Source organism: Helianthus annuus, chromosome 3 (genome assembly GCF_002127325.2).
Source record: "Helianthus annuus cultivar XRQ/B chromosome 3, HanXRQr2.0-SUNRISE, whole genome shotgun sequence".
NCBI lineage: Eukaryota > Viridiplantae > Streptophyta > Magnoliopsida > Asterales > Asteraceae > Helianthus > Helianthus annuus.
In genome coordinates, this window is record NC_035435.2 from 121,950,668 (window position 1) to 121,977,792 (window position 27,125).

Sequence of the window (27,125 nt, forward strand, 5' to 3'; positions counted from 1 at the left end):
AGACTGTTTCAGAAAAGGCTCCCGGCTCTAAACCAAACATCCAACAAACAATGCGAACTAGAGATATAGCAATAGGAATCCACCAATCACTATTAGGTCGAAAAAACTGGCTTAAACAAGACGAAAAAACTTATAAAAAAGAAAAAAAAAACTGCGTTAGGGGGCCGTTTACTTACTTGTCTAATGGATGACGTAATACAGAATATGACCCACAAATATCCAGCTGTATTTATTTTCTTTTCTCTCTAAAAAGTTAGGTATTGGGTTCTTCTTCTTCTCCTCCTCCTTCAAAAAGCTCTCAATCAAATCAAATCAAATCAAATCCACCTTAATCATCTCTCTCTCTCTCTCTCTGCTCAAATCACTCATGGCGGTATGTTTTCACTTCTCCATTTACTGTATCTCAATGTATAGATTTTGCTTATTTTACGTTTTTTAGATTCCTTTTTTTTAGGTTTTTCACTCGCGATTGCTTGTTGATTCTCTTTAATTTCGAACTAGATGTTGTTTTGCTGACTGTTCATCGATTTAGGTTTAGTATTTATTGATTTTTGCGTTAGGTCAATGAGTTTGTGAAATTGATTACTTTGAATAGGATCCTTGAGGTTTTCATGGAATCATTGATGGACTGTAGAGGTAATAAGTCAAACTTTGACTTTGAGAATTGAATTGGCTGCTTTCAGTTATATGTATATATATTTGTTGTGGATTGATATATATGTTTTTCATAGATTGAGATTTATAGATAGATAGTATATATTCTTTATGCGTAAGTGTTGGTATTAATTATGCGGAAGAGGTGTCAAAATTTGGACATTTGGTAAGTGTTAGGTCTGACATACAAAAGTCAAATTTCTGCTACTGTTTTTGATGGATAAGTGTTGATCCTATATTTTGACCTAGAGTCATCGGTTATTATGAAGCGTGATCATCTTTTGCAGAATATGTCTATTCTTTCCCGGTTTTGGTGGATGTGTGTGGATGATATGATTTATCTCTAGAGTAGATAAATTACTTGAGAAAACTGGTTCATTTTTTGACACGATAGCTTCACCGCGTATTATGTATGGCCAATAATTAATAATTAATACTTTATAGTAATAATAATAGTTATTTGTATTAGAGGGAAAAAGTTGATTCAAGCAAGAGCTAGAGTTGTCCTACATTTGCAACAATAATCCATATTTGTTTTGGAATATTGATAAGAAGGGACCTAGTACAGTTTATAGAAGCCACCTCTTCCCTCGCCCCACCACGAACCCACTAGTAGAAGACCCACAAAGAAATAGTGGAAAGACTGAAATTATTAGAGATGTCATGTCGTATTTGATTGTACTTATTACATGTGATGATCACTAGCATGGGCCATGCTCTGTCATCACCTCATCATTTCAACAATATATGATGGTAAGTTAAGGCTTTACGAAGAGTTACAAATTTCCCGTCTTGGCTAGCGGGGAACAATGAGGGTATGTTGAACGTGTTTTTTTTGTTGAGTGTAGGGTCACTTGACCTCACTTCCATTGATAACACATTAACACCTAAACTTGCATAGCGTAGTAATACTGCACTTATACTCTGTACACAACCTTTAGGCTGGTGTTTTTCACCTTGTGATATAAACTCAACACTTATGTCCTAAAAGACGCAAGCCTTGAAAGACCTAAACGCCTAATAAAACCAAAACACGTTTTACCATTAGCCCCGCATGTTACTGATGACTCTAGCTTCTATTTTACTTAAAGAGGAAACTCATACAGATGCCAAGATGCGGGCCCATCTCAATTAGTTGCTACCCATAATTATGACTTTGAAATTAGAACTTACATTTTACTTTATAAGTTTGTAGTTACCTTTGCATTGGTTCTTTCACAACAAACTAAAGCTTTTTTTTTTTACTTTGTTAGTTGGCTAAACATCATTTTTGTTGATCTTGAGCTACTTAAATAACACACCTTATTTCAATTTTTTATGGTTTCCTCGTTTTGTTTATCTTTACAAGATCTGCTTATTTTAAGTAAAGTTAACCCTCATCTTTTTTATTCTTGAGCAACTTAAGCTGATGCTATTAGGCTGAAGGATGTGGGGTCATGGTTGGAACATGATTCGCCACGTAGGAACATGAATGGAAGGCTACACCACCCCCCTCAATGATTCATGGTGGTTGGCGTGGATTGAACCATGGTTACCACGGGCCACATTTTCCATTTTCCTAGATTTTGACACTTTAAAAAATAAATTAAAATAATAAAGGGGATAGTGGTTTGGGTCATGACCACACCCTTAGGGTAGTGATTTTGGATGGTGGATTAGAGGTGGGTGACATGGTGCCTATGTGGAGGGTCATGGTGGTCATGACCACACCCTTTAGCCTTAGTGCTGCTTCTTGATACATGCATCCATATCCACGAACTAGAAACTGTTGCATTTATTGGCTTTGATTGTCCTGATACGTGCACTTGGGAATTGTGACACACTTATGTTAAGAATTATTCAAAATGAAGTTATACCGACTTTTATGACTTCACAGATATTACCAGCAGCAATAAATTGATACTCTGATTGCATGGTCACCTTTGTGTTTGCTTGAAAAAAGATTCCAGGCATGGCTTATCTATGTGTCCTAAAATGATCAATCGAAAGTAATCACATGCTATGGTTATATGGACGTTATAACTCTACTACAATGTTAACGGCTTAACGCCAACTTTGTTGTTGTTGACTTGTTTCCGGATGTTTTGCATTTGTTATATATTATGTGTTCTCGTAGTTACGATACATGATGTTTTGTGTATATCATTTTGTGTCTTCCAGATAGATGTAATATTGTGTGCTTGTTCCGTACTTTCTCGAGTTAGTTGTTTGTTCTCATGTCAGGTTTGATTGATTGTTTCTGTAAATCATTTAACGTATTGGTTAGTGGTTACTAATATAAATTAATTTGGGATATATGAAGCTTTCATTTGTTCTATGTGCATGATTATCATTTTCTATAAACTCAAATTGCTCTCATTGATGGTATACCTCATGTTTTTTACTAGAAGTACCCAAACCTTCCAGTATACCGGTTTTTGTGTTTATGAAACCTATTGAAAAACCATGCTATTGACGAAATCGCCCCTTGTCAAGTCATCGGGTAAATACTCTTCACATGGCTCTCTTTAGCATGTAGGGTCCACAGGAAGAATACATTTAACTGATATTGGTATACTACTACTATCCTAAGCAGTCAATAGCGGTGCTATAGCGGTTAGCGGACCTCAGGGTGTGTAGCGGTCCAAATAGCGGTGGCTATAGCGGTTCCGCTATTAGCGGCGCTAAATACCGCTATAGCGGTGGCCTATAGCGGTTATAGCAGTAACGGTGTTTAATTGTGTTAATTCTTAAATTAAATACTTCGAAGTTACTATTAGTATTTGATTTGCAACAGGTTTTTGATAATGGAATGATATTACTATGAATTTTGATATTACTATTAATATTTTTCAAAGATATATTTATATATATGTGTATATATATATATATATATATATATATATATATATATATAAATACATAAATTATGCATGGTATAAAAATTACCGCTATACCACCGCTATAACCTATATATCATATAGCAGACCTTGACCGCTATTCGATTTTGGACCCCTATAACTGCATAGCTACTATCTAATTTCTCAAGACGCTAAGGATACATTTAATATTTCTTTTATAAACTCTCAAACATGTTTACATGTGTGTGCTAACTTAGATTATTTTACTCTGATATGTTAATTTTGTACCATATTTGGAAATGAATAAATGGCAAATAAAGCTCAATATTTACAGGATAAAGGCCCACCATTGCCAAAGTTCGGTGACTGGGATGTGAACGACCCAGCATCAGCCGAAGGATTCACAGTTATTTTCAACAAGGCTAGGAACGAGAAAAAGACAGGTGGCACTTCAGATTCACCACCTAAAAACGAGTCGACGTATAATAAGTCTGGGACCGCTACTCTTGGGAAGCCTCAATCTGTAAGCTCTTGTGCATTTTATTTACTTGCTTAGAAAAACATATTCACAAACTCCCATTACATCTATTGAATTAGTGGTATGGGTGGGTCGACCCAAATCACATTTTTATATAAACACTTTGTGTGTCAAAGATAATTAAAAAGTTATATGATTTCAGTTATAGTCTTTTATTTTTTTGATAAAAATGATAGAAGGCCGCTCTATGCATTAAAAATACACTTGGGGTCTTTGACACACTTGACCCGTTTCATTTGTAGCTAATTTTTTATGTTTATACCCATTTAACAGATAATACATAAACGGACTTGACCCGTCCATAAGTCAATGGGTCGAACCGTAAACGAGTCCCGAATGACTATTTTCAAAAAATTGTTAAAGTAATTTTTATTTTTATTTTGCAGAAAAAATGGTTCTGCTGCATGGCATAAAAGCGATGAGAGACTCCTTGTATCTTATCGGGCTGGAGGTCATTCTGCTTTGATTTTATGATGATAATGTAACCTTGAACAAACAAGTATATGTTTGTGATTGCCTTTGTTCACTCTTTCCTTCTTAAAAAAAGTCACTTTTTAATTTTATTTTTTATTTGAAACCTAATATTTCTTCGTTTGAATTTGTGGTGGAATTAGAGGTGCACAAAACGGGTTTTATTTAGAACCGGAACCGGGTCTGGGGTTGGTCAACAAAGTCAACAACCGGTTCCGGGTACGTTCGTGTTTTTGATTGGTTGGCTGGGTTTTTTTCGGGGTTTTAGCCAGTTCGGGTCCGGGATTTGACTGTGTAGAGGTGGAACCGGTTCCGGGCCTGTTCCTTTTTCTAAAACCGGGTCGGAACTAGTTTGTACCCGCGCATAGGTAGGATGGGGTAAGAACCGGTTTTGGGTCCAGAACCCGGTTTTCTGTGCACCTCTGATTTTAGTTGCTCTCTGTTATAATGCTTTCCAACTAAAAAAGTACATATTTTCTTGTTTAGTTCATATAGATGTTGGAGGGCCTTTTACCACCCTACCATTTATCTAGTTCATATAGGAATTGATTTGTATGTGATAATTTGGGGCGATAATCGTGTCAGGTTTGCGAATTCAAAACTGAAGTTGCCATCTAACATGGTGACTTCAACAACAAAAAGACAATTTCAATAGACACTTGTATGATGATTTGTGTACTTGAAGAATCTCAAGTTATCTTAGATAGCAGTTAACTCATGCTCAAGTCCAAGTGTCCAACTAAACAACCATCTTTTCATCATACCTTTTCAAAAGAATCCATTTCTGTAAGAAAAAAAAAAAGACATCAAGCTTATCATGACACATTCAAAAGCGTTTACCCGACTCGACCAGTGTAAACTAATTATTTAAATGAGTTACACGGGTTGATGGGTTGTAATCAAGTTGTAAATAGTCTTTATTCGAATTTTGAACATGTTGACGGTTCACTTGTTTAGTTAGACACGTTCAACACGTCAAACATAACAGGACAAATCCTTGTGGAGGGTAAGAGATCAACATATTGTACTTGGCTGGGAAATTATGAATAAATTAACATGTAGCTATTACAAAGCGAAAATCTTTCATTTTGAAAAAAAGACACTCATTCTAGACATACATAAACATGATTCGCGGCCATAAAAAATGTGTTAAAAATGTGAATAAATGAAAAGTATTAAATATTTTTTCTTCTTATACAAGGATGTATATGCTGAAATACGCCAATGGTCATAAAATAAAGGCATGCGATCGTGTTAAACTCTTGAAGTCCCGAGCTTGCGCTCAAACAAACGCTGAAGAAGATAAACCTGAAGGATGCTAGCACCTACTAGTGCTATAGATTCGATTATTGCCTTGTGAACTGCTCTCTTACTCATTCCTTCATTTACTGCACTCAAAATGACAAATCAACAAGTCACACACAAGAAAATGTATAGTTGACTTTTGAAGTCAAAACAACTATGGTTATGAGCTTCATAAATGGCATAAATTTTATGAATCGTCAAAGAACCATCTGTCACTACATTAAGCTTGTGATTGGTACATAAATAAAACAAAGTAGCTTCGAATTCGAGACAGAACTAATGTTATTAATATGGTATATAGGTAACAAGCGTTGACTTCAAAAGTCAAAGAAGTGAAAAACGAAGTTGACTGTTGGAGTCAAATAAGCCATGACTTAAAAACTTTAACTGACACAAATGCTTCCAATCATCAAGCAAACTTTTACGCTTGTCTAAATTTTATAACCCTTTTATTTAATATAACTTGGTAACATTAAATTCATGACAAATTTGGTATGAACTAAATTCTAGAAAATTACTAGGTTTGACCTCAAAAGTCAAAAGAAAGAAGCGTTGGGTTATTTCTTGTACCTACTGCCTGTCGATCAGTTTCAGCCTCTAACCAATGCTGCTCGAACTGAATGTTGTAAAGCGCTTCCTCTAATTTTGATATTTGTTCAAATAACGGGTTGAAATGCTCTACACATGGTTTTTATGCACAAGTCAAACAATAACACAGTAAATATACAAAACTGATTATTAGCTATTTGCTTATAATAGATACTCACCATCCTTCGCATGCTGATCATGGTATGCAAAATGGGCAACTTGAACATCGAAGTCTATGGTTTCGTGATATGGAGATTTGTTTGTGAAGCAAAAATGATATACGCCCTTTTTGCGAGCCATGAACTCATATTTCTCGCTAGTTCTGTCATGTAGCGCGTGTATATGTTCATTCCCCGGGCCTCTTATCTAAAAATTTTGAGCACAGGTTGTTAGATAAGTAACAAGTACAACAGTAAGAAAATAGTCAAAGACTACCTCCCTCCTAAATTAAAGGGGTGCTTTATGTATGCCCGTTTATAAACTAGTGTTGACTTTATACAGTCAAGCATAATACTACACTTTTGAGCTTTCGAGACGATGAAAATTAAAATCCACTTTTAACTTATAAAAGTCAAATAGGATTTTCAGCTTCAAAACAGATTGAAGTTTTGAAGTCAATTTACATATGATCAATTGTAGCTCAAAAATCTGCATAGCAAACTCTATTTGACTTCTAAAAGTCAAATATAATCATGGCTCAAAATCTGCAGACACTGTGGGACCAACCACAAATCATGTTTGAAGTGGTGTTTGAATTCTACTATATGCAAAGTGATTATTGCTACTTTAAGAATAAAAATAGATAATCATACACATATTGATCGGAGTTAGACAATGGCGAAACTTGAAAATTTCCACCGGGGGGTCGAAAACGTATATACCTAAAAAATTCTATACGAAACGTACATACATAACACTACTGAGCGAAAAGTTCGGGGGGTCGGGCGCCCCTCCCGGCCCTTTGAAAGCTACGCCCTGGAGTTAGAGATGGTAAATATTGCATTCATCTCAAAAAGACAGTTTTAAGCGACGTTTGGTTTGCAGAATTCGTTAGAACTGGAATATATTCCTTCGAATTTCTTTACGTAATTCGAGAATACGCCACCTAATGAAGGGATGTTTTTACCCAAATGACCCTAAACTAAATAGAATTCAGTCTTACGTTTCATTAATAAAACTGTATAATTTGATTTTTATAAAGGCTACATGAATAAAATATTAATAAAAATGTAGTTTACATATTTTTTACAAGTACTTTTTTGTTGTTTTATAAATATATTTATAAAAAAACAATAAATTACAGAAGGATATAACAAAGGGCAATTATCATATGTCTCATCATAAATTCCAATTCTTTATTTCTTTTGACAAATTTACAAACCAAACACGATCATGCAAAAGTTAATGAAATCTAAAACTCACTTCACTCTATCAGCCAAAACGAATGACAATTTCGAATTCATTTAAATTCTAACTAATTCGAATTCAAATTCCTTTAACAGATTCCAATTCTATCAAAACCATTTTGTGAATCAAACTCCCTCCCACCACCTATTTTGACTCACACAAACATAATGTGAGTATTACCAAGTTTGAACTATAGAGTTGGCTAAATAAATGTACCCGTATAAATTCTATTGTGAAAAGGGGGACTAGTACAATTGGAAATAATACTTGTGTGACATGTTGAAGGGGATTCAACAAGCAAAAAACAAGGGTTAATTTTGGCTATGCTTAAGACCATGCGTTGTTGGCTAACGCCCCGGAACACCGCACCATGCTAGTTAAAGGAGACGCCAAGGGCCCATTTGAGAGAAATGTGAGGGGGCCCACCCCATTTCAACCAATCATTTTTTTTAATGTTTTTAGTTAAACCACAATGTGATAATTAGAGGGTGAGTTAGTTAAAACCGATTGCCTATATAGAAGTGGCATGGCGGGTTGTTATATTAAACCACAACGCGTGGTCATAGTGTTGGAGTCAAAATTGTTGAGTCAAAATAACGGTCATGTGGACCGAGTTTTTAGAAGTTCCGTTGAGTCTTTATTTCTGATTTAGTCTTTGATTCTCTCCTGATTTGGTGATAGACGTTAGGTGTTATTTCGTTTTTCTGTTGGGTTTGTAAGGTTATATATAGCTGGTTCTTGTTCATGAATAATATCACACAAATTAGTGAGTAAATTGGGTACTGCTTGGTTACAACACATAGCACAACCTTACAACTATGATAACTTACAACCTCAAACAGAAAACATGAATTTGAGGAATCCTATGTTTGAATGATTAAGCAAGAGAGTAAAAGTAACAATCAATGCACAATGATTCTCTTCTTAACCACAAAGAAAACACATATACATACAGTTATACCACAATTATCAAACAAATATCCCATAATAAGCAGGAAATGATTATAAATAATAATAATAATTACCAGAAGATCAACACCGTCTTCAGCGAAATGCCACATAGTTTCGGCCTTAATAACAACGAAAGAGACATGAACAGTGTCGCCTTCGTATTCAACGTTGTGTGACAGACACTCTTCTCTGTCGATCACAAATCTAATCCCCATAATTTCCTGAAATAACATCGAACAAACCACAACACCAATCGTTAAAATTCGCAACCCCATCTGTTGTACGATGATGATGATAATAATTTACGTAAAACAACGGAGGAGAGATCTAGTATAGAAGTCGGAGCTCGTCGTTAGTTTAAGGTACTACTTTGGAGAACTCGAACTTGTCGGTTAATTTTATGTTCTACTTTACAAATTAACCCCTATACTTCAATGTATTTGATTTTCAGACACATGTTAGAAATTTTTATTTTCCATAGAATGAACAATTAAAAAATAATTATTTTTTTCCCTTAACGAGATTAAAAACTATATATATTAATTGTTAGAGGTGGCGGGGCGGTATCGTTATTTTATCACGGACAAATCTATCACTCGTTATTTACACCGCCGGTCCATGCTATAACGCGTTAATCTTCTACGAAAATTGATTTCCGTTATTTTCTTCACGGACGTGATACTTTTTTTGTGAGGGTAATTGTTAGTTGGGGGAAATTGTTGGGTGTGGTGGTGAGTGATGACCACCCCCACTAAAAAATGTTGTGAGTGATGGAAAAATGGTTGATGACATGGCGGAACTTGATTGGTGCTTGTGAGTGATAAATTCTATCACTAGTGAACCACCCCCCCCTCCCCTTATACATATAGAGGCCGGTTAACGTACAAAATGTCTTAACGTATATTGCGTACGCAATGCATTATTGTAACAACTCTCCCTAAAATTAATACTTATTATATTAATTCATCAGTAAGGAAACCCTAATTGAAAAACCCAAGTAATCCTGCACAATCCCTAAAATTTTCAGAACAATCAGAATCAGGATCAGGGCCCCTAAAACTCAGGGGGGATATTCCCTACTCGACGATTATCCACATATCTTGCTGTCTAATTCGAATTTATCAACTCTTTCGACTCAGCTAGCCTACCCATGAACGTGGCAACCCTATGGTGAAAGGTGTTCCGTCGCGCCACGCGAAGGAGACAGGTCTCCCTGTCGCGACACGCGGGGGAGACCATTTTCCAGCTATAAATAGAAGGGTGTGGGACTGAGATTTCTGCAATTGAACGACGTTCAAATTCGTTTCCTACACTGAGTTATTCACTTTCTCATTCAAAACACACACAACACGAAACGCTGCCGCGATAACAGGGTAATAACTCGATCACAGCTACGTTTCAAACGGTTCAATTCTTTTCTTTCCGTCAGCTTCTATTATAGCAATAGCTCGGGTATTATATTCTAAATCCCGAAACTCTGCCCGTTATTAGAGTAATAACTCTAATCACTGGTACGATACTCTATCCGATCGATTTAAACTATCCGACATGATGTTTAAGTGCTATCCTTTGTCATTAGTCGTGATTCCGACAGGATGTTTGAGTACCACCCGAACTCGGAGAACACTCTGTCATTCGTTGTGAATCTGATGGATGTTTAAGTGATTGCACTTCGTATTCGTTGTGAGGGTTTTATCTCGTGATTATCGTTAAAGTTGAATGGAGTTAATACACTAATACGAGTTCCATTGTATTTAGAAATTAGAACTTGTAAGCAGGGAGCTGATAGAATACTTAAAAGCTAAGTAAACTTAATAAGTTAAATAAACTTAGCAGTTAAGTTAGCTGGGTAGATTAATTAATCTGTTAATTAAGTTAAGTATGATTAATTAATCAGTTAATCAAGATTAATTAAGTTAATCAAGATTAATTAAGCTAAGCAAGATTAATTAAGCTAAGCAAGATTAATTAAGCTAAGTAAGATTAATTAGTCAGCTAAGTAAGATTATTAAACACCTAAATAGATATACATGAAAAATAGATATATATGGGGTAAATATTATCTAAGGAATATATTATCTAAGGAAAATATTACCTAGGGAATGTATTATCTAAGGAAAGTGTTATTCAGGGAAGGCTTTATCTGGGGGAAAACTTATCTAGGGAAACTCTATATAGGGGTAAGATTTATCCTCTTACCTATAAATAGGAAGCTTAGGAATTCATTTCCTTTGCTCATTTCTCTTCTTCTTTTCTCTATACGTTGGTGCTATAACCAATAATCACCAAAGCGATGTTCTGTCCGATTGATTCAGGAACCATCTAACGAATGCCAAAGTGTTGTACTTTGTGAATTTCGGTAAAACGGAATCCAAAGTGTTATACTTTGTGAGTTCATTAAATGGATACCAAAGTACTGTCTGAATAAGACTATACTTTGTGAAATTCGTTAAGTTTCGAATCTCGTGATCATCGTTAGGTTTGATTTGGGTTTTACACAAATACGTATTCCATTCTATTAAACTATATGTTTAACTATCAGAATACTCCCAACTATACGCTTACAATCAAAATGGATGCTAAATCATCAGAAGATCCAAAATAATAAAGTATATGCTTAATTATCAGAAGGAGTAGAATCAAGAAGCTTGCTAAAGCATGCTTATACTGTGAGTCATTCTCTTTTTATCAACTGTTTTACAACACTCCAAGTTATTTTCAAAGTTATAATTACAGGGATTAAGTCTATGTAATCACCAAATTACAGCCGGTATGTGGGGTTTTGTATACATTACTTATTTCCCGTCACCATTGGACAACGAGTTTGCCAAGGGGTGATCTGACCACAGTCACAGACACCATTTGGACAACGAGATAGCCAATGGGTAGTCGAGTGACAAATACTGTGGGTAGTTGGTTGATATCAGAAACATTGTAATCACCCTTAATACTGTAAATTATAACAAATTTGTTGTTTTCAGTAAACTGAATGATTCACTCAGTATTTCCCGTTGACAAAACCTTTTTAAAAACACGTTTCAGGTAATTACAGTAGAATGGAGTAAGGATTGGATCCGGCACTGAAGGACTTCAAGAAGTGGCTTATTTTACTATTAAATCAAATTAAGAAATACTGTTTTTATTAAAAGCTACCTTTGTAAAATATGAAATTATTCCATCTATTTAATAAATAAAATCCGGTGTTTCTAAACTCTGATATTTTTCCTAACTCACGGTCCTGATGAAATTTCCGCTGCAATGTTTTTAAAAGTAATCACCGGTACCACTGGGCTGTTCGCGGCTCCCGATTCCGTTCAGGGTGGGTCGGGGGTCGTGACAATTATCAACATGCGAATTGGGTTTATAACATGCGATTTCCCTTTCGTTTATCACATGTGATTTCAAACAAAACTTGTACATACGACTTTAGGCAATTTTTTAACATGTGATTCCTGTTTTTTCCTTATGCCCATGCGATTTCAGGATTCTTTAACACATGCGATTTTCTTTTTTTTATGTAACATAACGTGCGATTTTACCATCGCATACGCAATGTACGTTAAGGCATATTGTATGATATACTTTTTCTATACATATATTTCTAATATAAAAGTTATTCTTAAACTTCATAGATTGTTAATAAATTTTCTTTTAATAGATAATTACCCCATGATGATAATAATGTAGTGACGCATTTAATACATAACAAAGTTTAAGCATATGAATATGAGAACAGCATAAATACATGTATGTAATTCGTATAAGATAATTACATATAATGAGAGAAAGAAAAAACAGTGTTATTAGAAAAACCTAGTGTGTATTAGAATTAAAGCAATAGGTACAGGAATGTATGTGATTTTCATTTCTATGCTAAAAAATGATTTTGTATTGTACATCCCTCTTAGAATAGAATGTGAACTTAAAAAGCCTGTTTAAGAGAAAAAAGAAAGTAGTGTCAAAGAAAATGCCACCGTCATCTATGGTAACACGATAAGAAAAGTGACTCTAAAGAGAATGCTCTCACAATATCACATCGAAAAACTTAGAATTGTCCAAGCACCTCCTTATTGAGATTTAAGAAGTTAAAAATGATGGTAGTTGTAGGTTTACAAAAACTGGAAAAAACAAATCTCAAACAAACTAATCATGTATAGGTAGTTGAATTTGTAGCAAGAAGTCGCTGAAATTTGCTGCATATATGCTAAGAAGACTAATATACCCAAGAGCTCGGGATCTATCTATTTCTAGGTGTTTGTGGATTGAATCTACTTGGATCCCTGTTTGACACATTCTTCAGCCCTAGTAAGAGCATCTGTCAGCACATCGATTGTCCAATCCTTCACATCTTCCTGCAAAGTTATATGCACCAAAGTTATTAATCGTCATCACAATCCTACTAGTATAGGTGGCAATACGACCCATTTACATGAATGGGCCAATGTGGGTTGAGATTATCTAAAACAAGTCAAATAACAAACTAAGCTAAAAGGAGCGGTTCAAGGGGGTCGAACGAGTTGAAAGTCATCCGAAGTCTATGCTTTTGTTTTGTGCGCACAAGGCACAACTTCCAATGTCATTTTACTTGATGATATAGATAAGAGTTAATTACGTTTTCGTCCATGTGGTTTGTTGAAAATAACCATAATAGTCCATTAGTTTAAAAATTGCCAAAATAGTACCAGTATTTTCACTTTTATAACACTTACAGTCCACCTTTGTTAACCCCGTCCAATTTAGCATTAAGTTTTTGGTGAAAAGACTAAAATACCCCTATGTTAAAGAATATCCAATTAACTTCCTCTAGCAAACCAATAAATAAAAACTTGGTGAAACTAATGACTTGAACAAACAAATATTAGCAATAAAGTTGAAAAAGATGACCATGTGTAGTGGCTCGCCGGTTCTTATACGGGCGTTAGGACGAGCAAGCTTTGATTCAAATGGAGTTCTTGGCCTAACTTCCCGAAATTCTTCCCATTCCTCTCGCGTAAGCATCCTGACCGTTCCTTGACCAGGTGGAGCATTTTGTATCTTCCTCTCTATCCTTTCTTGTGAATGTGCATCGTCATACTGTATACATAGCATGTTATTATTAATCATGTAAATTTGCATTTCTAGTAGTCAAGAAAAAAGTTAATTTTCATCAAAACATATCAAATTATCAACTATGCAACTTTTACATGACTTTGATCGGTTAGTAGAAAACGACACACATGTATAGGCAAAGAGTTATGCTGCTTTAGCTGATTTTCAGGCTCAGATTCCATTGTTTAACGCCTCAATTTACAATTTTCCCCAAATTCAGAAGTCAGGGCAATTTCTCTTCATGAAGATTGATCTATTTAGTTTCAAGAAGGTGAGGTTAGACTAGTATTTTCATAAAATAGTTCTATTATAGTAACAAGACTAATGGGATTTTATTTTTTTTTTTCAGATAGCAAAACAACCCTACAATAGTTTATGACAATATATGAACGTGTTTAATGTTGTAATGTAATTAAAATGGTTGGTATTTACAAAATTCTCGACCAATCAGCTAGGGCACCTACATAGATCATACCAATAGGTAGTATAAGGTCTTAAAAAGACTGTCTTTAAATTCTATGAGGCCTTTGTTAGCAAGAAGGGAAAGTTTAATCAAGCGTCAAGTGAGTTATATTCTATTAATATTCCCTTATGGGTTGGAATACATGTTGTCATGAGATGTAAAATATTTTTAAGAGCTCATGTTGGATATTTTGTTTATGTAAGTGTGTTATGAACTCTTAATAGAGCTTAGCTGACTGCAAATATTGTTAATAGGCCTCTTGTAGGTCAAAAGTGCAGTAGAGAGTTCACTAGCACACAGTCAGTCGCAATGTAGGCAAAGTAAGTCCCTAAGTCAAAATGCTCGACTGCTCGTATTCCACATAGAAAGTAATTTAAAGGGAAGGCTATGAACACACTGAAATGCATGAAACAGGATAACTAGAATACCAGTGTAAGATAAATAATTAATTACACTTGTCCAGTGTCATTAAAGATTTATGATTACAATTGTATTTTGGACTATGCTCCGTTATGTGAAATTTGTTTGTCTTATGTTCTATGAACGTATAAATACTTTGGAAAGACCTAGAGATAAGCCATGAATAAGAAACAGTCCAGCGAAAAAAGTTATGGATGATGTTGAGAAGTCAAAAGGAGGAGATTATACATACAATCTGATCATTGTTTCTTAGACATGTTTCCTTCTATTTTCTTTATAGCTTTGTTATTATTTTCAAAGATTTACGGTTATTATTTACATGGTTGCTTAAAGTGTTGTTCCATGGTTAAAAAATGGCAAAAAGAACACAAAGACTACAACCACTTCCTCATGTTACCGCATAGGGAAACATTACTATTTAGAACCATCTCTAGAAGCACATGGTGTAAGTCAAGGTAGGGGTATTGGAAGAGAACGAGGAAGACGCAGTGCCTCAAATGGTCACACAAGTCAGTACGACATCACGTGATCTAGTGGAAAGAGAAACCTAGACTTGATTGAGGAGGCACTAGGGAAATCATTATCGAAGATGTTGTGAGGGTTGAACAAGTGTGTTTGCCAACTGTCTTAGCCCAAGTAAGAGAAACAGTTAGGTGGTTACAATTACAAGCAACGCGAGGAGGAAACTAGAGTTAAAACACTGCTGAACCAACTGACAAAATATAAGTAAGATACCAACACCTCCACAGAAAAAAAAAATTGTCTTAACAGGGAAAATGTCGTCAATTATGTCACATACTCACATTGATGGATTATTATAGTTTAACTATATATATTGTGGTTTCTTTCTAGACAGCAGTATAAACTTGATTGCTGATTTTGAAATGTGTTATAGCTATGATCATCTGCCTAAGGAAAACTTGTGTAAATTTAATCATCCTTAAAACCACTTCAATCAAATTCACTACTCACTAGTCTAACGATTTGCAAATACAATCATCCATATATTGTAGCTAGCTGTATGAATTAAACAAACAATACGATTAACAGATAATAAATTGGTGAAATTACTTACCATCATGAGAAGTTTAGCGAAGAGTGCGATGCCTGCAACAGTCGCAAACATTGGCATACTGGCGGTATCAAGCCATGATAACGATTCAGGTGTCTCTACAAACAATCGGTTCCTTTTAGGGTTCCTCCTTCGTCGATCTTTTTCTAATTCTGCAATCCTTTTCTTGAATGCATCGCTAGGGCTACTTTTGGTTAATGTGTGTAATCGTCTGCAGAATTGGAACAAGAAGAAGACGGATCGATTGGATCCTCCCATGGCATCCAGAAAAAAGGGGGTTTTTTCACCAAAGCTCAACAACAAACTACAAAGCAGAGGACTTTTTATATTACTTTGTAATATTTATTTGCAGGGATGAGACCGATAGGTACCAAAAGTATTGGTATTGAAAAACTAACAAAATGAATACCAATACCGAATATACCGCTACCAAATGCTCATTCATATTATTTTGTTTGAAAAACGAGAGAAGTGGCTCGCGAGTTATTTTTGACAGTCTTTAAAAAAAGCTTGAAAACTTGAAATGACCGGGTTCTAAAGAGCTTGAGCCGATTCCGAGCCTAAATATAACCTTGTTTCCGAGTCCGAGCCTAAATATAACCTTGTTTGGCAAACAATTTTGACCCAGAACTGCACTTATAGAGCTAACTCGTGAGCCTAAACGATCATATTATTTATAATAATTATTTTATTTAAAAAATTATGATAAAATAACTAGATAATACATAAATATACAGATTAATATTATGTGACATATAAGGTTTATAAAAAAAAATAACTAAAACTATTATAAATAAGTTAAAAAGTAATAAACGGGTAGAGCTCAATCTTGAAATTATTCACGAGGCTGAGCTCGAGCTTTAAGAAAAACTAAAATTAAGCCAAGCTCAGGCCTAATCAACCCGAGGCTTGATTATTTTACGTTAGTCTGAAATGAATATATCAAATATAATTATTATTTGTACAATTATTACATTTTATAGCTTGTTATTACTTAATGATTCAGACCACTTGAAAGTTAACAAGAATTTTTAGAGGAACACCTCACTATTTTTATCAACCCTGTATATTGATTTGAAAGCTATGTGTTTGTATCGGTGATTGATTACTGTGTAAAAACTACTTAACCTTAAAAACGTAGAAAGCAACAATAAAACAACAATATGTGTATGCATTAGACTTTCATGGACAATGGTAGTTGCGTCACTTTACTAGTTCCATCAAAATTTTTAAATTTGTATACTTTTATAGGGTTGAGTTATAATACAAAGTGTTTAAAAATAAGAAGGGTAAGAAGCCACCACAGAGTGACAAGTGTCCTATGAGTAATTAAATGAAAAGGGTAATTTTGTCTACAAGAGGAAAGAGAATATGCACATGCAAGTCACATGTTATTTCCCCCTCAATTTTTAAACGTCCGTAAATTTTTTATACATCATTTTTTTTAAAAAAAATTATACCATAAAATCGAGCGTTTTTTTATCTTTAATATGAGTACCATATTGTTATATTTTTCAAAAAAAAATTCAAAAACCCAGTTGCATATTACACAATGGACATGATGTAAAACACAATCAATGACAACAGATAAAGACACAATGAACAACATACTAAAACACAATGACCATAACGTATAACACAATGGCGATAACATATAACACAATAAGTATCAGACTAAAATAAAAACACAATTGATGACAACAAATAAAAGACACAATTAATGACAACAGATAAAAGACACAATGAAGAGCAGATGAAGACACAATGGAAAACAAACTAAAAACACAATACACAACAAACTAAAACACAATGAACAAAGCTAATAAAAAAAAATTGAACAGATTATTAAAACACAATGGACAACATATTAAAACACAATAAATAAATATTAAACACAATGACCTGAACTAATAACACAATTTATAGAAAACCCAGATATAACACCATCTTCTTTGTGTCGTATATTGTGTTATAGGTTCTTATAAAAACGCAATGGATAAAACCCAAATTAACATGGTGTTATAGGTTTTGATAATAACACAATGGACATGATGTAAAACGCAATGTAAAGTAGATCAAAAACACAATCAATGACAACTAGATAAAGACACAATGAACAACATACTAAAACACAATGACCATAACGTATAACACAATAAGTATCAGACTAAATAAAAACACAATTGATGACAACAGATAAAAGACACAAATAATGACAACAGATAAAAGACACAATGGAGAGGACACAATGGAAAACAAACCAAAAACACAATACACAACAAACTAAAACACAATGAACAAAGATAATAAAAAAATTAAACAAATAATTAAAACACAATGGACAACATATTAAAACACAATAAATAACATATTAAACACAATGACCTGAACTAATAACACAATTTATAGAAACCCAGATATAATACCATCTTCATTGTGTTATTTATTGTGTTATAGGTTCTTATAAAAACGCAATTGATAGAACCCAAATAAACATTGTGTTATAGGTTTTGATAATAAAACAATGTATAGAAACTCTACTGACCAAAACCCAGTTAAAAGACACAATTACCCGAACCTTTAACACAATGCAAAAAAAACCCAGTAAAAATGAAATTTTTTATTTTATTTTTATATGATAATATGGTACTCATATTAAAGATAAAAAAACGCTCGTTACTATGGTAAAAAAAAATTTTTTAAAAAATGTCGTATGAAAAAGTTATGGACGTTTTAAATCGATGGGGGAATTGACATGTGCCTTGCATGTGGAGAGAGAAAATCCATAAATATAGGATTCCCTTTATGCCCTTCTATTATCTTCTTTTCCCTACAACTAATCTCAGCCATCCAAATCTAAGATCAATGGATTAAAATCCTTCTTACCCTTCTTATTTATTTTATCATTTGTATTTGATCCTAACCCACCCTACTTTTATATACTTGACTATTTAAAAAAGACAACAAAATCAAACATTTTTTTTCAATTTAAAATGTGTATAATATTGATATAGATTTTTATTTATAAAAATAATAATGTTCTTTAAGTGTAACTAAGGCTGTTCACGAGCCGAAACCGAACCGAACCGAACCGATCGGACCTTTGCTCGTACTCGGTTCGTTTACAAACCGAACCGAACCGGGTGCTTATTCAACCGAGCTAAAGTCGAACGAACGTCTTTCGATCCGATCATTTTTCGACCGAACGCTGAGCGATTACCGAGCATCGTAGAAAAAAAAGGAAGTGACGATAGGGGTGTTAGTTTTCGAAGCAAAGTGCAGTTTTTGTCCCCGAGGTCGTCTAATTAGAGCACAAATGTAAATTTAACAAATATAAATTTAAAATAATAATAAACACTAAATTGGTTCTATCGAGAGATTAACTGAGTGGGAAGATGAATCGTCGATCGATTGAAGGAGACCATTGTTCTATCGGAAGTTTGAAATCGAATGAACCGAATGGAGCAAAACCCTGGCTAGTTGGCGATGGAGAAATCGAATAATGACGATTGATGGGGGGTTTTTGATTAGGATTATGTACTTCTGAATCGAATGGCGACTTGAGTATCGATCACGCTTCACATTTCAGTATTTGACATTTTGACCCAATTACTCAATGGACATTAGTGTACTTGACATGGACTATTGGTATTAAACTTCAATTCTAATTACTTAAATGGGTCATATTTGAATCTCGAACCATTAATGTGGTTCTCTAGTCATTTTATTAAAAATTATATATATTAAAATATAAATCGAGCCAACAGATCTGAACCGAACCGAGCTGAACTTTGCTCGTGCCCGTTCGTTACAAACCGAACCGAGCGTCTTTTTCAATCGAGCTGAATTGAACGAGCAAATTCCAAGCATTTTTCGAGCGAGCAACGAACGAGTATCGAGTGATTTTAACAGCCCCAAGTGTAACACATTGCTCAAATAATTGTGATGTTATACAATTTACAAAGTGTTGTCGTATGCCTAGGAAAATCAATATGAATTCTACGGTACAAATTTTTTTGCCTTCGCAGCTTCAGATGTTAGACCATGGCCAGAGTATGACCAGGGAAAGCTACACTTCTTAGCCCTTGTGTACTCATAACCCCCTTTACCCCAACATAATCTCCCATATGTGTGTAGTGAATAACCTCCCCTTCAATTATATACATAACATGTATATACGTATAGGTTTGAGAGAGAAATCAAAACAAAACCCTGCTATTACCATCACGCGCAGCCCATAACCCCCAGGGGTGGTGTTTTAGGCGTTAGGGCGCGTGATGGCGGGGTTATGGTGTGGGGTTATGGGCAATTACAGTTTTTCCCTTAAATGACATTTACTTAAACGTTCAAAAAACAAATTATTAACAAGCTTAAAACTTACTTTAAAGTAAAAAAACCCATAACGTCCCTTTGGTTCACAGAATTTGAAAGAATTGGAATCAACTGTGTGCAAAGGAAAACCACGATCCAAATTATCAGCCCGTTTAGCAATGATAAAACGTTACAGTGAACTAACCGCAACATCAAAAGACACGAGTCACAAGCGTCAATCAAAAAAAAGAATCAACAAACATCTAACATAAGTAAGATAATCTCATACAGAAATTACACATCCACAGGCCATCCATAACTTAAGTCATTCTATTTCAATGAAGCTAAAAAAACAGCACCAGGAGCCCATATGGGGTTAAAATTTTAGAAAGCTCCTACCTGCCATATGGATGATAACGCCCACCACCGCCGCCGCCACCATAACCAGCCCTGCCTCCATACGGTCCTCCTGGTCCACCATACCCTGAACCAGCACCAGGCTCATAACCACCACCACCACCACCTCCTCCTGGACCGCCATAACCGCTATAACCCCCATAACCTCCACCTCCTCCGCCACGCCCATACGATCCACCAATCCCACTCCCTCCATACCCTCCACCAAACCCACCACCACCGCCGCCAAAAGAGCTGAAACGACTAGAATAGCCGCCAAGTGGAGGCTCACCACCTCTGTAGCCACCGTAATCACCTCCATAATCAGCATAACGGCTGCTGAATTCACCCCCACTGGGTCCATACCCACCGTAATCACCATATCTACTTGAAAGTCCTCCGAGTGACCTGTAAGGAGGGGGACCATACCCGCCACCATCACCACCATACCCACCGCCATAAGAATCACCATATCCACCATAACTGTCACCATACCCACGTCCTCTAGGTTCCCCACCGTATGAAACGGGTGGGGGATTTTTTGTTTTTGGTTCAGCCTTCTTGATCTCAATCTGCATCAGCAAAAGACGTAATGAGTTACAAATTCAGCAAAGTAAAATGCCATTTTCGTCCCTGAGGTTTGGTCAGTTTTGCGACTTCCGTCCAAAGGTTTGTTTTTCTGCATCTGGATCTAAAAGGTTTGAAATCTTGCCATTTTCATTTCGCTCGTTAACTCCATCCATTTGTCTCTGTTAAGTCAGGGGTATTTCTGTCTTTTGTTAACTTAAAGGGTAATTCGATCTAACGGATTCGGTCAGGGATATTTTAGATGCTTGTACTTAAAGCGAAAAAAGACCAAATTGCCCTCTAAGTTATCAAAAAATATGAAAATACCGTCGACTTAACGAAGAATAACGGATGGAGTTAACGAGCCGGATGAAAATGGCAAGATTTCAAACCTTCTAGATCCAGATGCGGAAAAACAAACCTTTGAACGAAAGTCGCAAAACTGCCGGCATTTTACTGTTTAGCAAATAATATTCTTGCAAACCTAGGATTAAACTCACTTTTGTACCGTTCATATCAATCATATTTCCATCAACGAGAATGGTATCAACAACTTTTTCGCTATCAAATACGATAAATCCAAATCCTCTGGAACGCTTTGTTGCATGATCTCGGATAATCTCATGCTCAACCACATTCCCATATTTTGAGAAGAAAGCTTTAAACTCATCTACATATGCACAAAAACATACACACAGTTAGAGAGGAAGTAATAAATTATAATAATAGAAACTTGTAGATACTAGAATTTCAAATGCTAACCTTCAGTAACTGATGTAGGAATCCCACCAACGAAAATCTTTTTTGTTTTGAAATCCTTCGGCTCACGCTCACCAGAACCTTTTGGAATAGTTCTCTTGATCTCAACCTGCATGGCAGTTATTCTAACACGGTTAATAGCAAAACTATTAATATATTAACTAAAAACTTGATATCAAGCATCAAATGACAAGCCTAAAATGTGCGTGAGATAGTAAAACATAAATTGTTTTCAAAAACACATGTATACATGATGATAACAAGTATATAATGCACAGCATGTAAGTATTTTTCAATGAAAACCTGCATTAATGTGATTTTGCATCATATTGATATATACATTATTTGCGTCACTAATTAGCATATGACGTTTTCATATTGCATGAGTCCATTCAACCAAATTTTGGTACTTTACATATAATTATAGGCCAAATTGACTAAACTATCAACAACCAGTATAGCAAATTCAACACCAGGATGTTTCTCAGCAAAAAATAATCTAAAGGGTAAATTACACTTTCGTCCTTTATGTTTGTACTAGATTGCAACGGATAGCCTTTAACTTCAATAATTACAGTCACGATCCTTTATTTGTAAAACTTATCACATCTTACGTCCTTAAGCACTAACCCAGTTAAAATTTTAAGTTAAGTCTGGTCATGTACACCTCGTGTGAGGGCATTTATGTTTTTTACACACACTGTTTCTTCCCCATTTGAAACCCCATCTCCCTCAACTCAACTCTCCCTCTCTCTCTCTCTCCGTTCCGGTGTTCCACCGCCACTGCCTCTGTTTTCAAAAACAAACAACAATGACTGGAAAACAACCCCTAACGTCGTCATCAACAATGGTAGGTTTATTTATATCAACTTTATGACAACAATTGTTCATAAATCAAATCAAGTGGGCTAAGTAAGAATACAAACTGTCACAAAACCGCCGTCTGAAACACAACCCCAATACCAGAGTCGCATGAGCCTGAAACGACTTTTAAAGCCCCAACGTTGTTGATTGTTGCAGATTTGTTTCTTCTTAATCGAACCACTATTATCATTCAACAAGCCCCAACGTGGAGCCTGAGAGAACAAAAAGAACAAGAACAGATCAAAGAAAAAAGCCATCGGGGCATACAGACAACCAACATCAAAATGAAAAACAAGCCTCCGGCGAACATCTTCAAATATGCCAAAATAGAGACCGATGTTTTGATCTGATTGTTGCAGATCTGTTGAAAATAGGGTTCAAATCAAAAGCCTAAGTTAGCTATGGTGCGCTGTGAGTGGAATGGAGGAGATCGACAGGGAGGTAGTGGTGTTGGCCGGAGTGGTTGGCTCGCCGGAGCAAGCAACTCGTCGGCCGGAGAACCATATTTGAGGTATCGGGGATGGGTTTAAATGGAACTGGTGGTGGTGGTGAGCTGCAGAGAGAGAGTGAGGGAGGGGATGGGTTTTTATATTTGTTTTTATAAGCTTTAAAATGTTATTTTCTTTTTTACATCAAATACATTAAATTATTATTATTAGATAAAAGGACTAAACTACCCTTATATAACCAAACTTAACTGAAAATTTTAATCAGGTTAGTACTAAAGGACCTAGGGTGTAATGTTTTTATCAAAAAAGGACTGTGATTGTAATTATTGAAGTTAAAGGCTATCCGTTGCAATCCAGTACAAACATAAAGGACGAAAAGTGTAATTTACCCTAATCTAAAGGTTACACCTTTTAAGTTTTAAAAACACCTTGGTTTAAAAAAGTCCATTTAGTACTTTACACATGATTGCAGGCCAAATTGACTAAACTATCAGCAACCAATATAGCGAATTCAACACCATGATGTTTCTCAGCAAAAATGATCTAAAGATTACATCTTTTAAGTTTTAAAGCGCAATGCACTCTGAGGCGCATCATGTACGTGAGACGCGTGTCTATGTACAACCATATACACTTTATTTGCAACCAGTAGTTGCGTCTCTCTCATTTGTTTTACACATCAGCCTACTTATCAAGTAAGCCTTTCATAATTTCTTAATCACTTCGGTTGCTTTTACATATAAACCTCCTACTTATCAAGTAAACCCAATGTTGCAGAAATCGCGCCTAGGCGGTGATTAAACGCTCATCGGAGGTCTGCCGCCTGGATTTTGGCAAATCAGTCAAACTAGGCGGCAGTGGTCAAATTGATCAAAATCGGTAAAAAATCGGACCTAATCGGTCAAAATTGGACCTAATCGGTCAAAATTGGACCTAATCGATTATCGATCTAATGGGATGAGTTCTTACCCCGTTTGGAACCAAAGCTGAACCAAAATTGGGACTACGGCTTCTTTCTTGCGCCATGTCTGATGAGAGGGGAAGAGCGTCCGTATAGTGAAAGAGATGGTGGGTTAGGTTTAATTAAGTTTGGGTATTTTAACATTTAACCCCCTCTATCTTTCACAACTTTACATATGGTTCCCAAACTTATAAATTTGTATATAACAAGTATAAAGTTAACTATATATTTATATAATTTTGTAAAAATATACATAAAAAGTCCATTAAGATTAATCCCGATTAATCCCTAGGCGGTACCTCACCACCCGACTAGCGCCTTCTACAACATTGAGTAAACAATGTTGACCAATTCTGACCCAGAACTACATGAGGCACACCTTTTCCCCTGGGGCGTTTTCCTGAGCGCATATTTTCATAATGACACCTTTTATTCAGCCTCTATCTTAGGTTTTAATCAATGTAGTACCGCATAACATGTATTCAGTTAACATAAGTACAATTGCATTCAACTTTGCTAATGAAACATGCAATAAATATCGATAAAGTTACAGTCAAAATCCTCATTCATAACCAAAATAACCTAAAAACAAAATTCACTTACTTGTTTCCCATTAATAACATGTGTCTCAGCAATAACAGTGTCAACAACCGAAGGATCCGCATACGTAACAAACCCGAAGCCCCTCGGCCGACCGGTCTGTCGATCCTTCATAATAACCGAGTCCGTAAGGTCTCCATACTTTCCAAAGTACTTAACAAATGTATCTACACACAATCAAACACATCAAATCAGATACAATAACACAAACAATGGCACTTTCGTAATTACAGAGACACATGCAATTAAACACTAACCTATGGTAGTATCCTTCGCTAAACCACCGATAAAAATCTTCCTGTAACAATTCAATGAACAAATTTCAAGTTAATACCATCAATTTAAAAAAAAAAAAAAAGAAAAAAAAAACCGAAAGTGAAGACGAACCCGGGGCTAGCGCCGTCACCGAAGTCAGGTCGCTTGGAGCCCATTGGAGATGAGTTTTTGCTTCTTGAATCGAAGATTTGTGACAATTTGAGGGGTTTAACGGGAACGATACGAACTGTGAAGAGCTAGCTAGGGTTAGGGTTTACTAATGGGATATGATTTTGAATTGACGGATGCAGAAAAAGAATTAAATATAAAGGGGGGTTTGAGTATGTGACCGGATTTGTATGTTAACCCCCTTGTTAATAATTATAAAGTTTGTGTTAAAAACACTTATTTGGAGTTTTTTTATCCTCAATAATTTTGATAACGTTGAATTAGTATCATGCTTGCTTGATATGGGACACCAATCCACCATGTGTCAATCACATACACTACATTAAAACAAATATAGTGCGGAGATAACCTCATGAGACTCTACTTCATATCATTCATCTTTAATGTACTATTCATAAGTCATAACCACTATTTTAATAGTGTGATCATAACCCAAACTACTATTTCCTTTATCTTTTTAATTTATTTTTGTCTTAAAATTATCAAATGAAAGGATTATAGTAAACGTGGTTTAATACATAGGAACCACCATCAATTAAAGAACAGAATGATACTCCATTTAATTGATGATCCGATATGAAAATAATATTTCAAACTCATGCCCCCCACACCACACTACACCCCATAACCTAAAAGAGTGGTTATGAACATGTTATAACTATAATTTGAAAATCTATATCTATATCTATATCTCTACTATATAATAAAGTAATTAAACGGAGGACATATGTCACTCTCTATGGTGTAATCTTTACGGGATTTTCACTCCTAAAATGTATTTATTCTCATTTATCCCTAATTAATTCTTAAAATTCAAGTAAATATGATAAATAGCAGTTTTAATGTTTACTTTTAAAATAAAATGTATTTTTTCAAATATTATATTTTAAAAATATGTTACCATATTCATTTATCAGAAATCCCTTTTATTTTTTATCCGAGCTTTACTATGATAACTATCAATTTTTAAAGTTTACTTTTAAAACAAAACTAGTAACATGGCTCACGCGCGTTGCAGCACGAGTACATCATAAATATCGAATGAATTTGTTCAAGTGTTAGGTGATGCGTTAACCATACGAAAACACGTGTTTCGACATATCTGATTGAACTCAATGTAACATATATAAGTACTGCGATTGGATCATAACGTACAATCATAACTTATTATATAGGATTAATTAAAGCTTTGGGAAAAAAAGAAACCACAATTTGACTTCACTCTGTGCGGAACAAAATTTATGAAAACGTACATAAAATAAGTAAGAAAACGTATTATATTCAAAAAAAGTATATCCAAATGTAGACCAACTCGAATTGATACAGACGCATACATGAAAATATGCACGTAAAAATGTTTTTTTTTTAAACGAAAACGTGTTATATTTGACCCAACTCGTTTCCAGAAAAAAGTTTATGTCAAAACGTATACACCCTTGAATTTATACGGACATGTACATAAAAATATGCATGGAAAAATAGTTTTTTTTTTAATGTAAAAAATGATATGAGTAAACAAAAGAAACTAACGAACGAATGTTGTCGAAGGAAATTTAAATTAGTAAAAAACTATGGGCTAAAAATGTCAATTGTTAAAGTAGAAGAATAGTAAAGTTAGATAAGGGACTAAAATTGATTACTCCGAAAGTGAAAGGGCCGTAGCAAAGCTGAGGGACTTGAAATGCAATATTGTAAACGTTTAGGGGGTAAGGGAAACCGGTGGGAAACCCCCACCGACTTTCCTTTTTAATATAGTACTAGTAACAAGACCCGCGCATTGCGGTCTGGGTACATCGTAAACGTCGAACGGATTAGTCCAAACATTATGTGATGCGTTTAATCATATGAAAACGCACGTTTTGATGTATCCGATTGAACTTAATGTAACATATAGTTGCATAGCGATTGGATCAAAACGTAAAGTAAATCGAGTTTATTTCGTATAATCATAACGTATTATATGCGACCTGATTAACT

The 27,125-nt window shown here is 35.1% G+C and overlaps 4 protein-coding genes across 4 annotated transcripts; 1 reads left to right on the plus strand and 3 right to left on the minus strand.

The window, feature by feature from the left end:
- Positions 1-211: 211 nt before the first annotated feature.
- Positions 212-4,614, plus strand: LOC110929567 (protein NOI4). Its single transcript, XM_022172721.2, has 3 exons — positions 212-373; positions 3,829-4,017; positions 4,419-4,614. Exons 1-3 carry the CDS (start codon positions 368-370, stop codon positions 4,443-4,445), a joined length of 222 nt encoding a protein of 73 aa, XP_022028413.1. The 5' UTR covers positions 212-367; the 3' UTR covers positions 4,446-4,614.
- Positions 4,615-5,552: 938 nt separating this feature from the next.
- On the minus strand, positions 5,553-9,099 carry LOC110929565 (transmembrane emp24 domain-containing protein p24beta2). The gene is made up of 4 exons (XM_022172719.2): positions 8,829-9,099; positions 6,576-6,762; positions 6,379-6,486; positions 5,553-5,891 (listed from the first exon to the last, which is right to left on the minus strand). The coding sequence occupies exons 1-4, from the start codon at positions 9,027-9,029 to the stop codon at positions 5,758-5,760; spliced, it is 630 nt and encodes a 209-aa protein (XP_022028411.1). The 5' UTR covers positions 9,030-9,099; the 3' UTR covers positions 5,553-5,757.
- Positions 9,100-12,757: 3,658 nt separating this feature from the next.
- Positions 12,758-16,126, minus strand: LOC110929566. Its single transcript, XM_022172720.2, has 3 exons — positions 15,801-16,126; positions 13,639-13,827; positions 12,758-13,106 (listed from the first exon to the last, which is right to left on the minus strand). Exons 1-3 carry the CDS (start codon positions 16,053-16,055, stop codon positions 13,023-13,025), a joined length of 528 nt encoding a protein of 175 aa, XP_022028412.1. The 5' UTR covers positions 16,056-16,126; the 3' UTR covers positions 12,758-13,022.
- A 4,119-nt stretch (positions 16,127-20,245) lies between these two features.
- On the minus strand, positions 20,246-25,350 carry LOC110929564 (heterogeneous nuclear ribonucleoprotein A1). Its single transcript, XM_022172718.2, has 6 exons — positions 25,092-25,350; positions 24,962-25,002; positions 24,708-24,871; positions 21,834-21,939; positions 21,572-21,741; positions 20,246-21,076 (listed from the first exon to the last, which is right to left on the minus strand). Exons 1-6 carry the CDS (start codon positions 25,133-25,135, stop codon positions 20,504-20,506), a joined length of 1,098 nt encoding a protein of 365 aa, XP_022028410.1. The 5' UTR covers positions 25,136-25,350; the 3' UTR covers positions 20,246-20,503.
- Positions 25,351-27,125: the final 1,775 nt, after the last annotated feature.

Excerpts from the sequence above, each read along its gene's own strand:
- LOC110929567 (XM_022172721.2), top strand. Across the intron at positions 4,018-4,418 it reads CTCTTGGGAAGCCTCAATCT|AAAAAATGGTTCTGCTGCAT; the intron begins GTAAGCTCTTGT and ends TTTATTTTGCAG.
- LOC110929565 (XM_022172719.2), bottom strand. The coding sequence starts at position 9,029 with ATGGGGTTGCGAATTTTAACGATTGGTGTTGTGGTTTGTTCGATGTTA. Across the intron at positions 6,763-8,828 it reads AAGACGGTGTTGATCTTCTG|ATAAGAGGCCCGGGGAATGA; the intron begins GTAATTATTATT and ends CAAAATTTTTAG. Across the intron at positions 6,487-6,575 it reads TGATCAGCATGCGAAGGATG|AGCATTTCAACCCGTTATTT; the intron begins GTGAGTATCTAT and ends AACCATGTGTAG.
- LOC110929566 (XM_022172720.2), bottom strand. The coding sequence starts at position 16,055 with ATGGGAGGATCCAATCGATCCGTCTTCTTCTTGTTCCAATTCTGCAGA. Across the intron at positions 13,828-15,800 it reads TCGCTAAACTTCTCATGATG|TATGACGATGCACATTCACA; the intron begins GTAAGTAATTTC and ends CTATGTATACAG. Across the intron at positions 13,107-13,638 it reads CCGGCGAGCCACTACACATG|GAAGATGTGAAGGATTGGAC; the intron begins GTCATCTTTTTC and ends ATAACTTTGCAG.
- LOC110929564 (XM_022172718.2), bottom strand. The coding sequence starts at position 25,135 with ATGGGCTCCAAGCGACCTGACTTCGGTGACGGCGCTAGCCCCGG. Across the intron at positions 21,940-24,707 it reads ATGTTATTAATGGGAAACAA|GTTGAGATCAAGAGAACTAT; the intron begins GTAAGTGAATTT and ends ACTGCCATGCAG. Across the intron at positions 21,077-21,571 it reads TTGATATGAACGGTACAAAA|ATTGAGATCAAGAAGGCTGA; the intron begins GTGAGTTTAATC and ends TTGCTGATGCAG.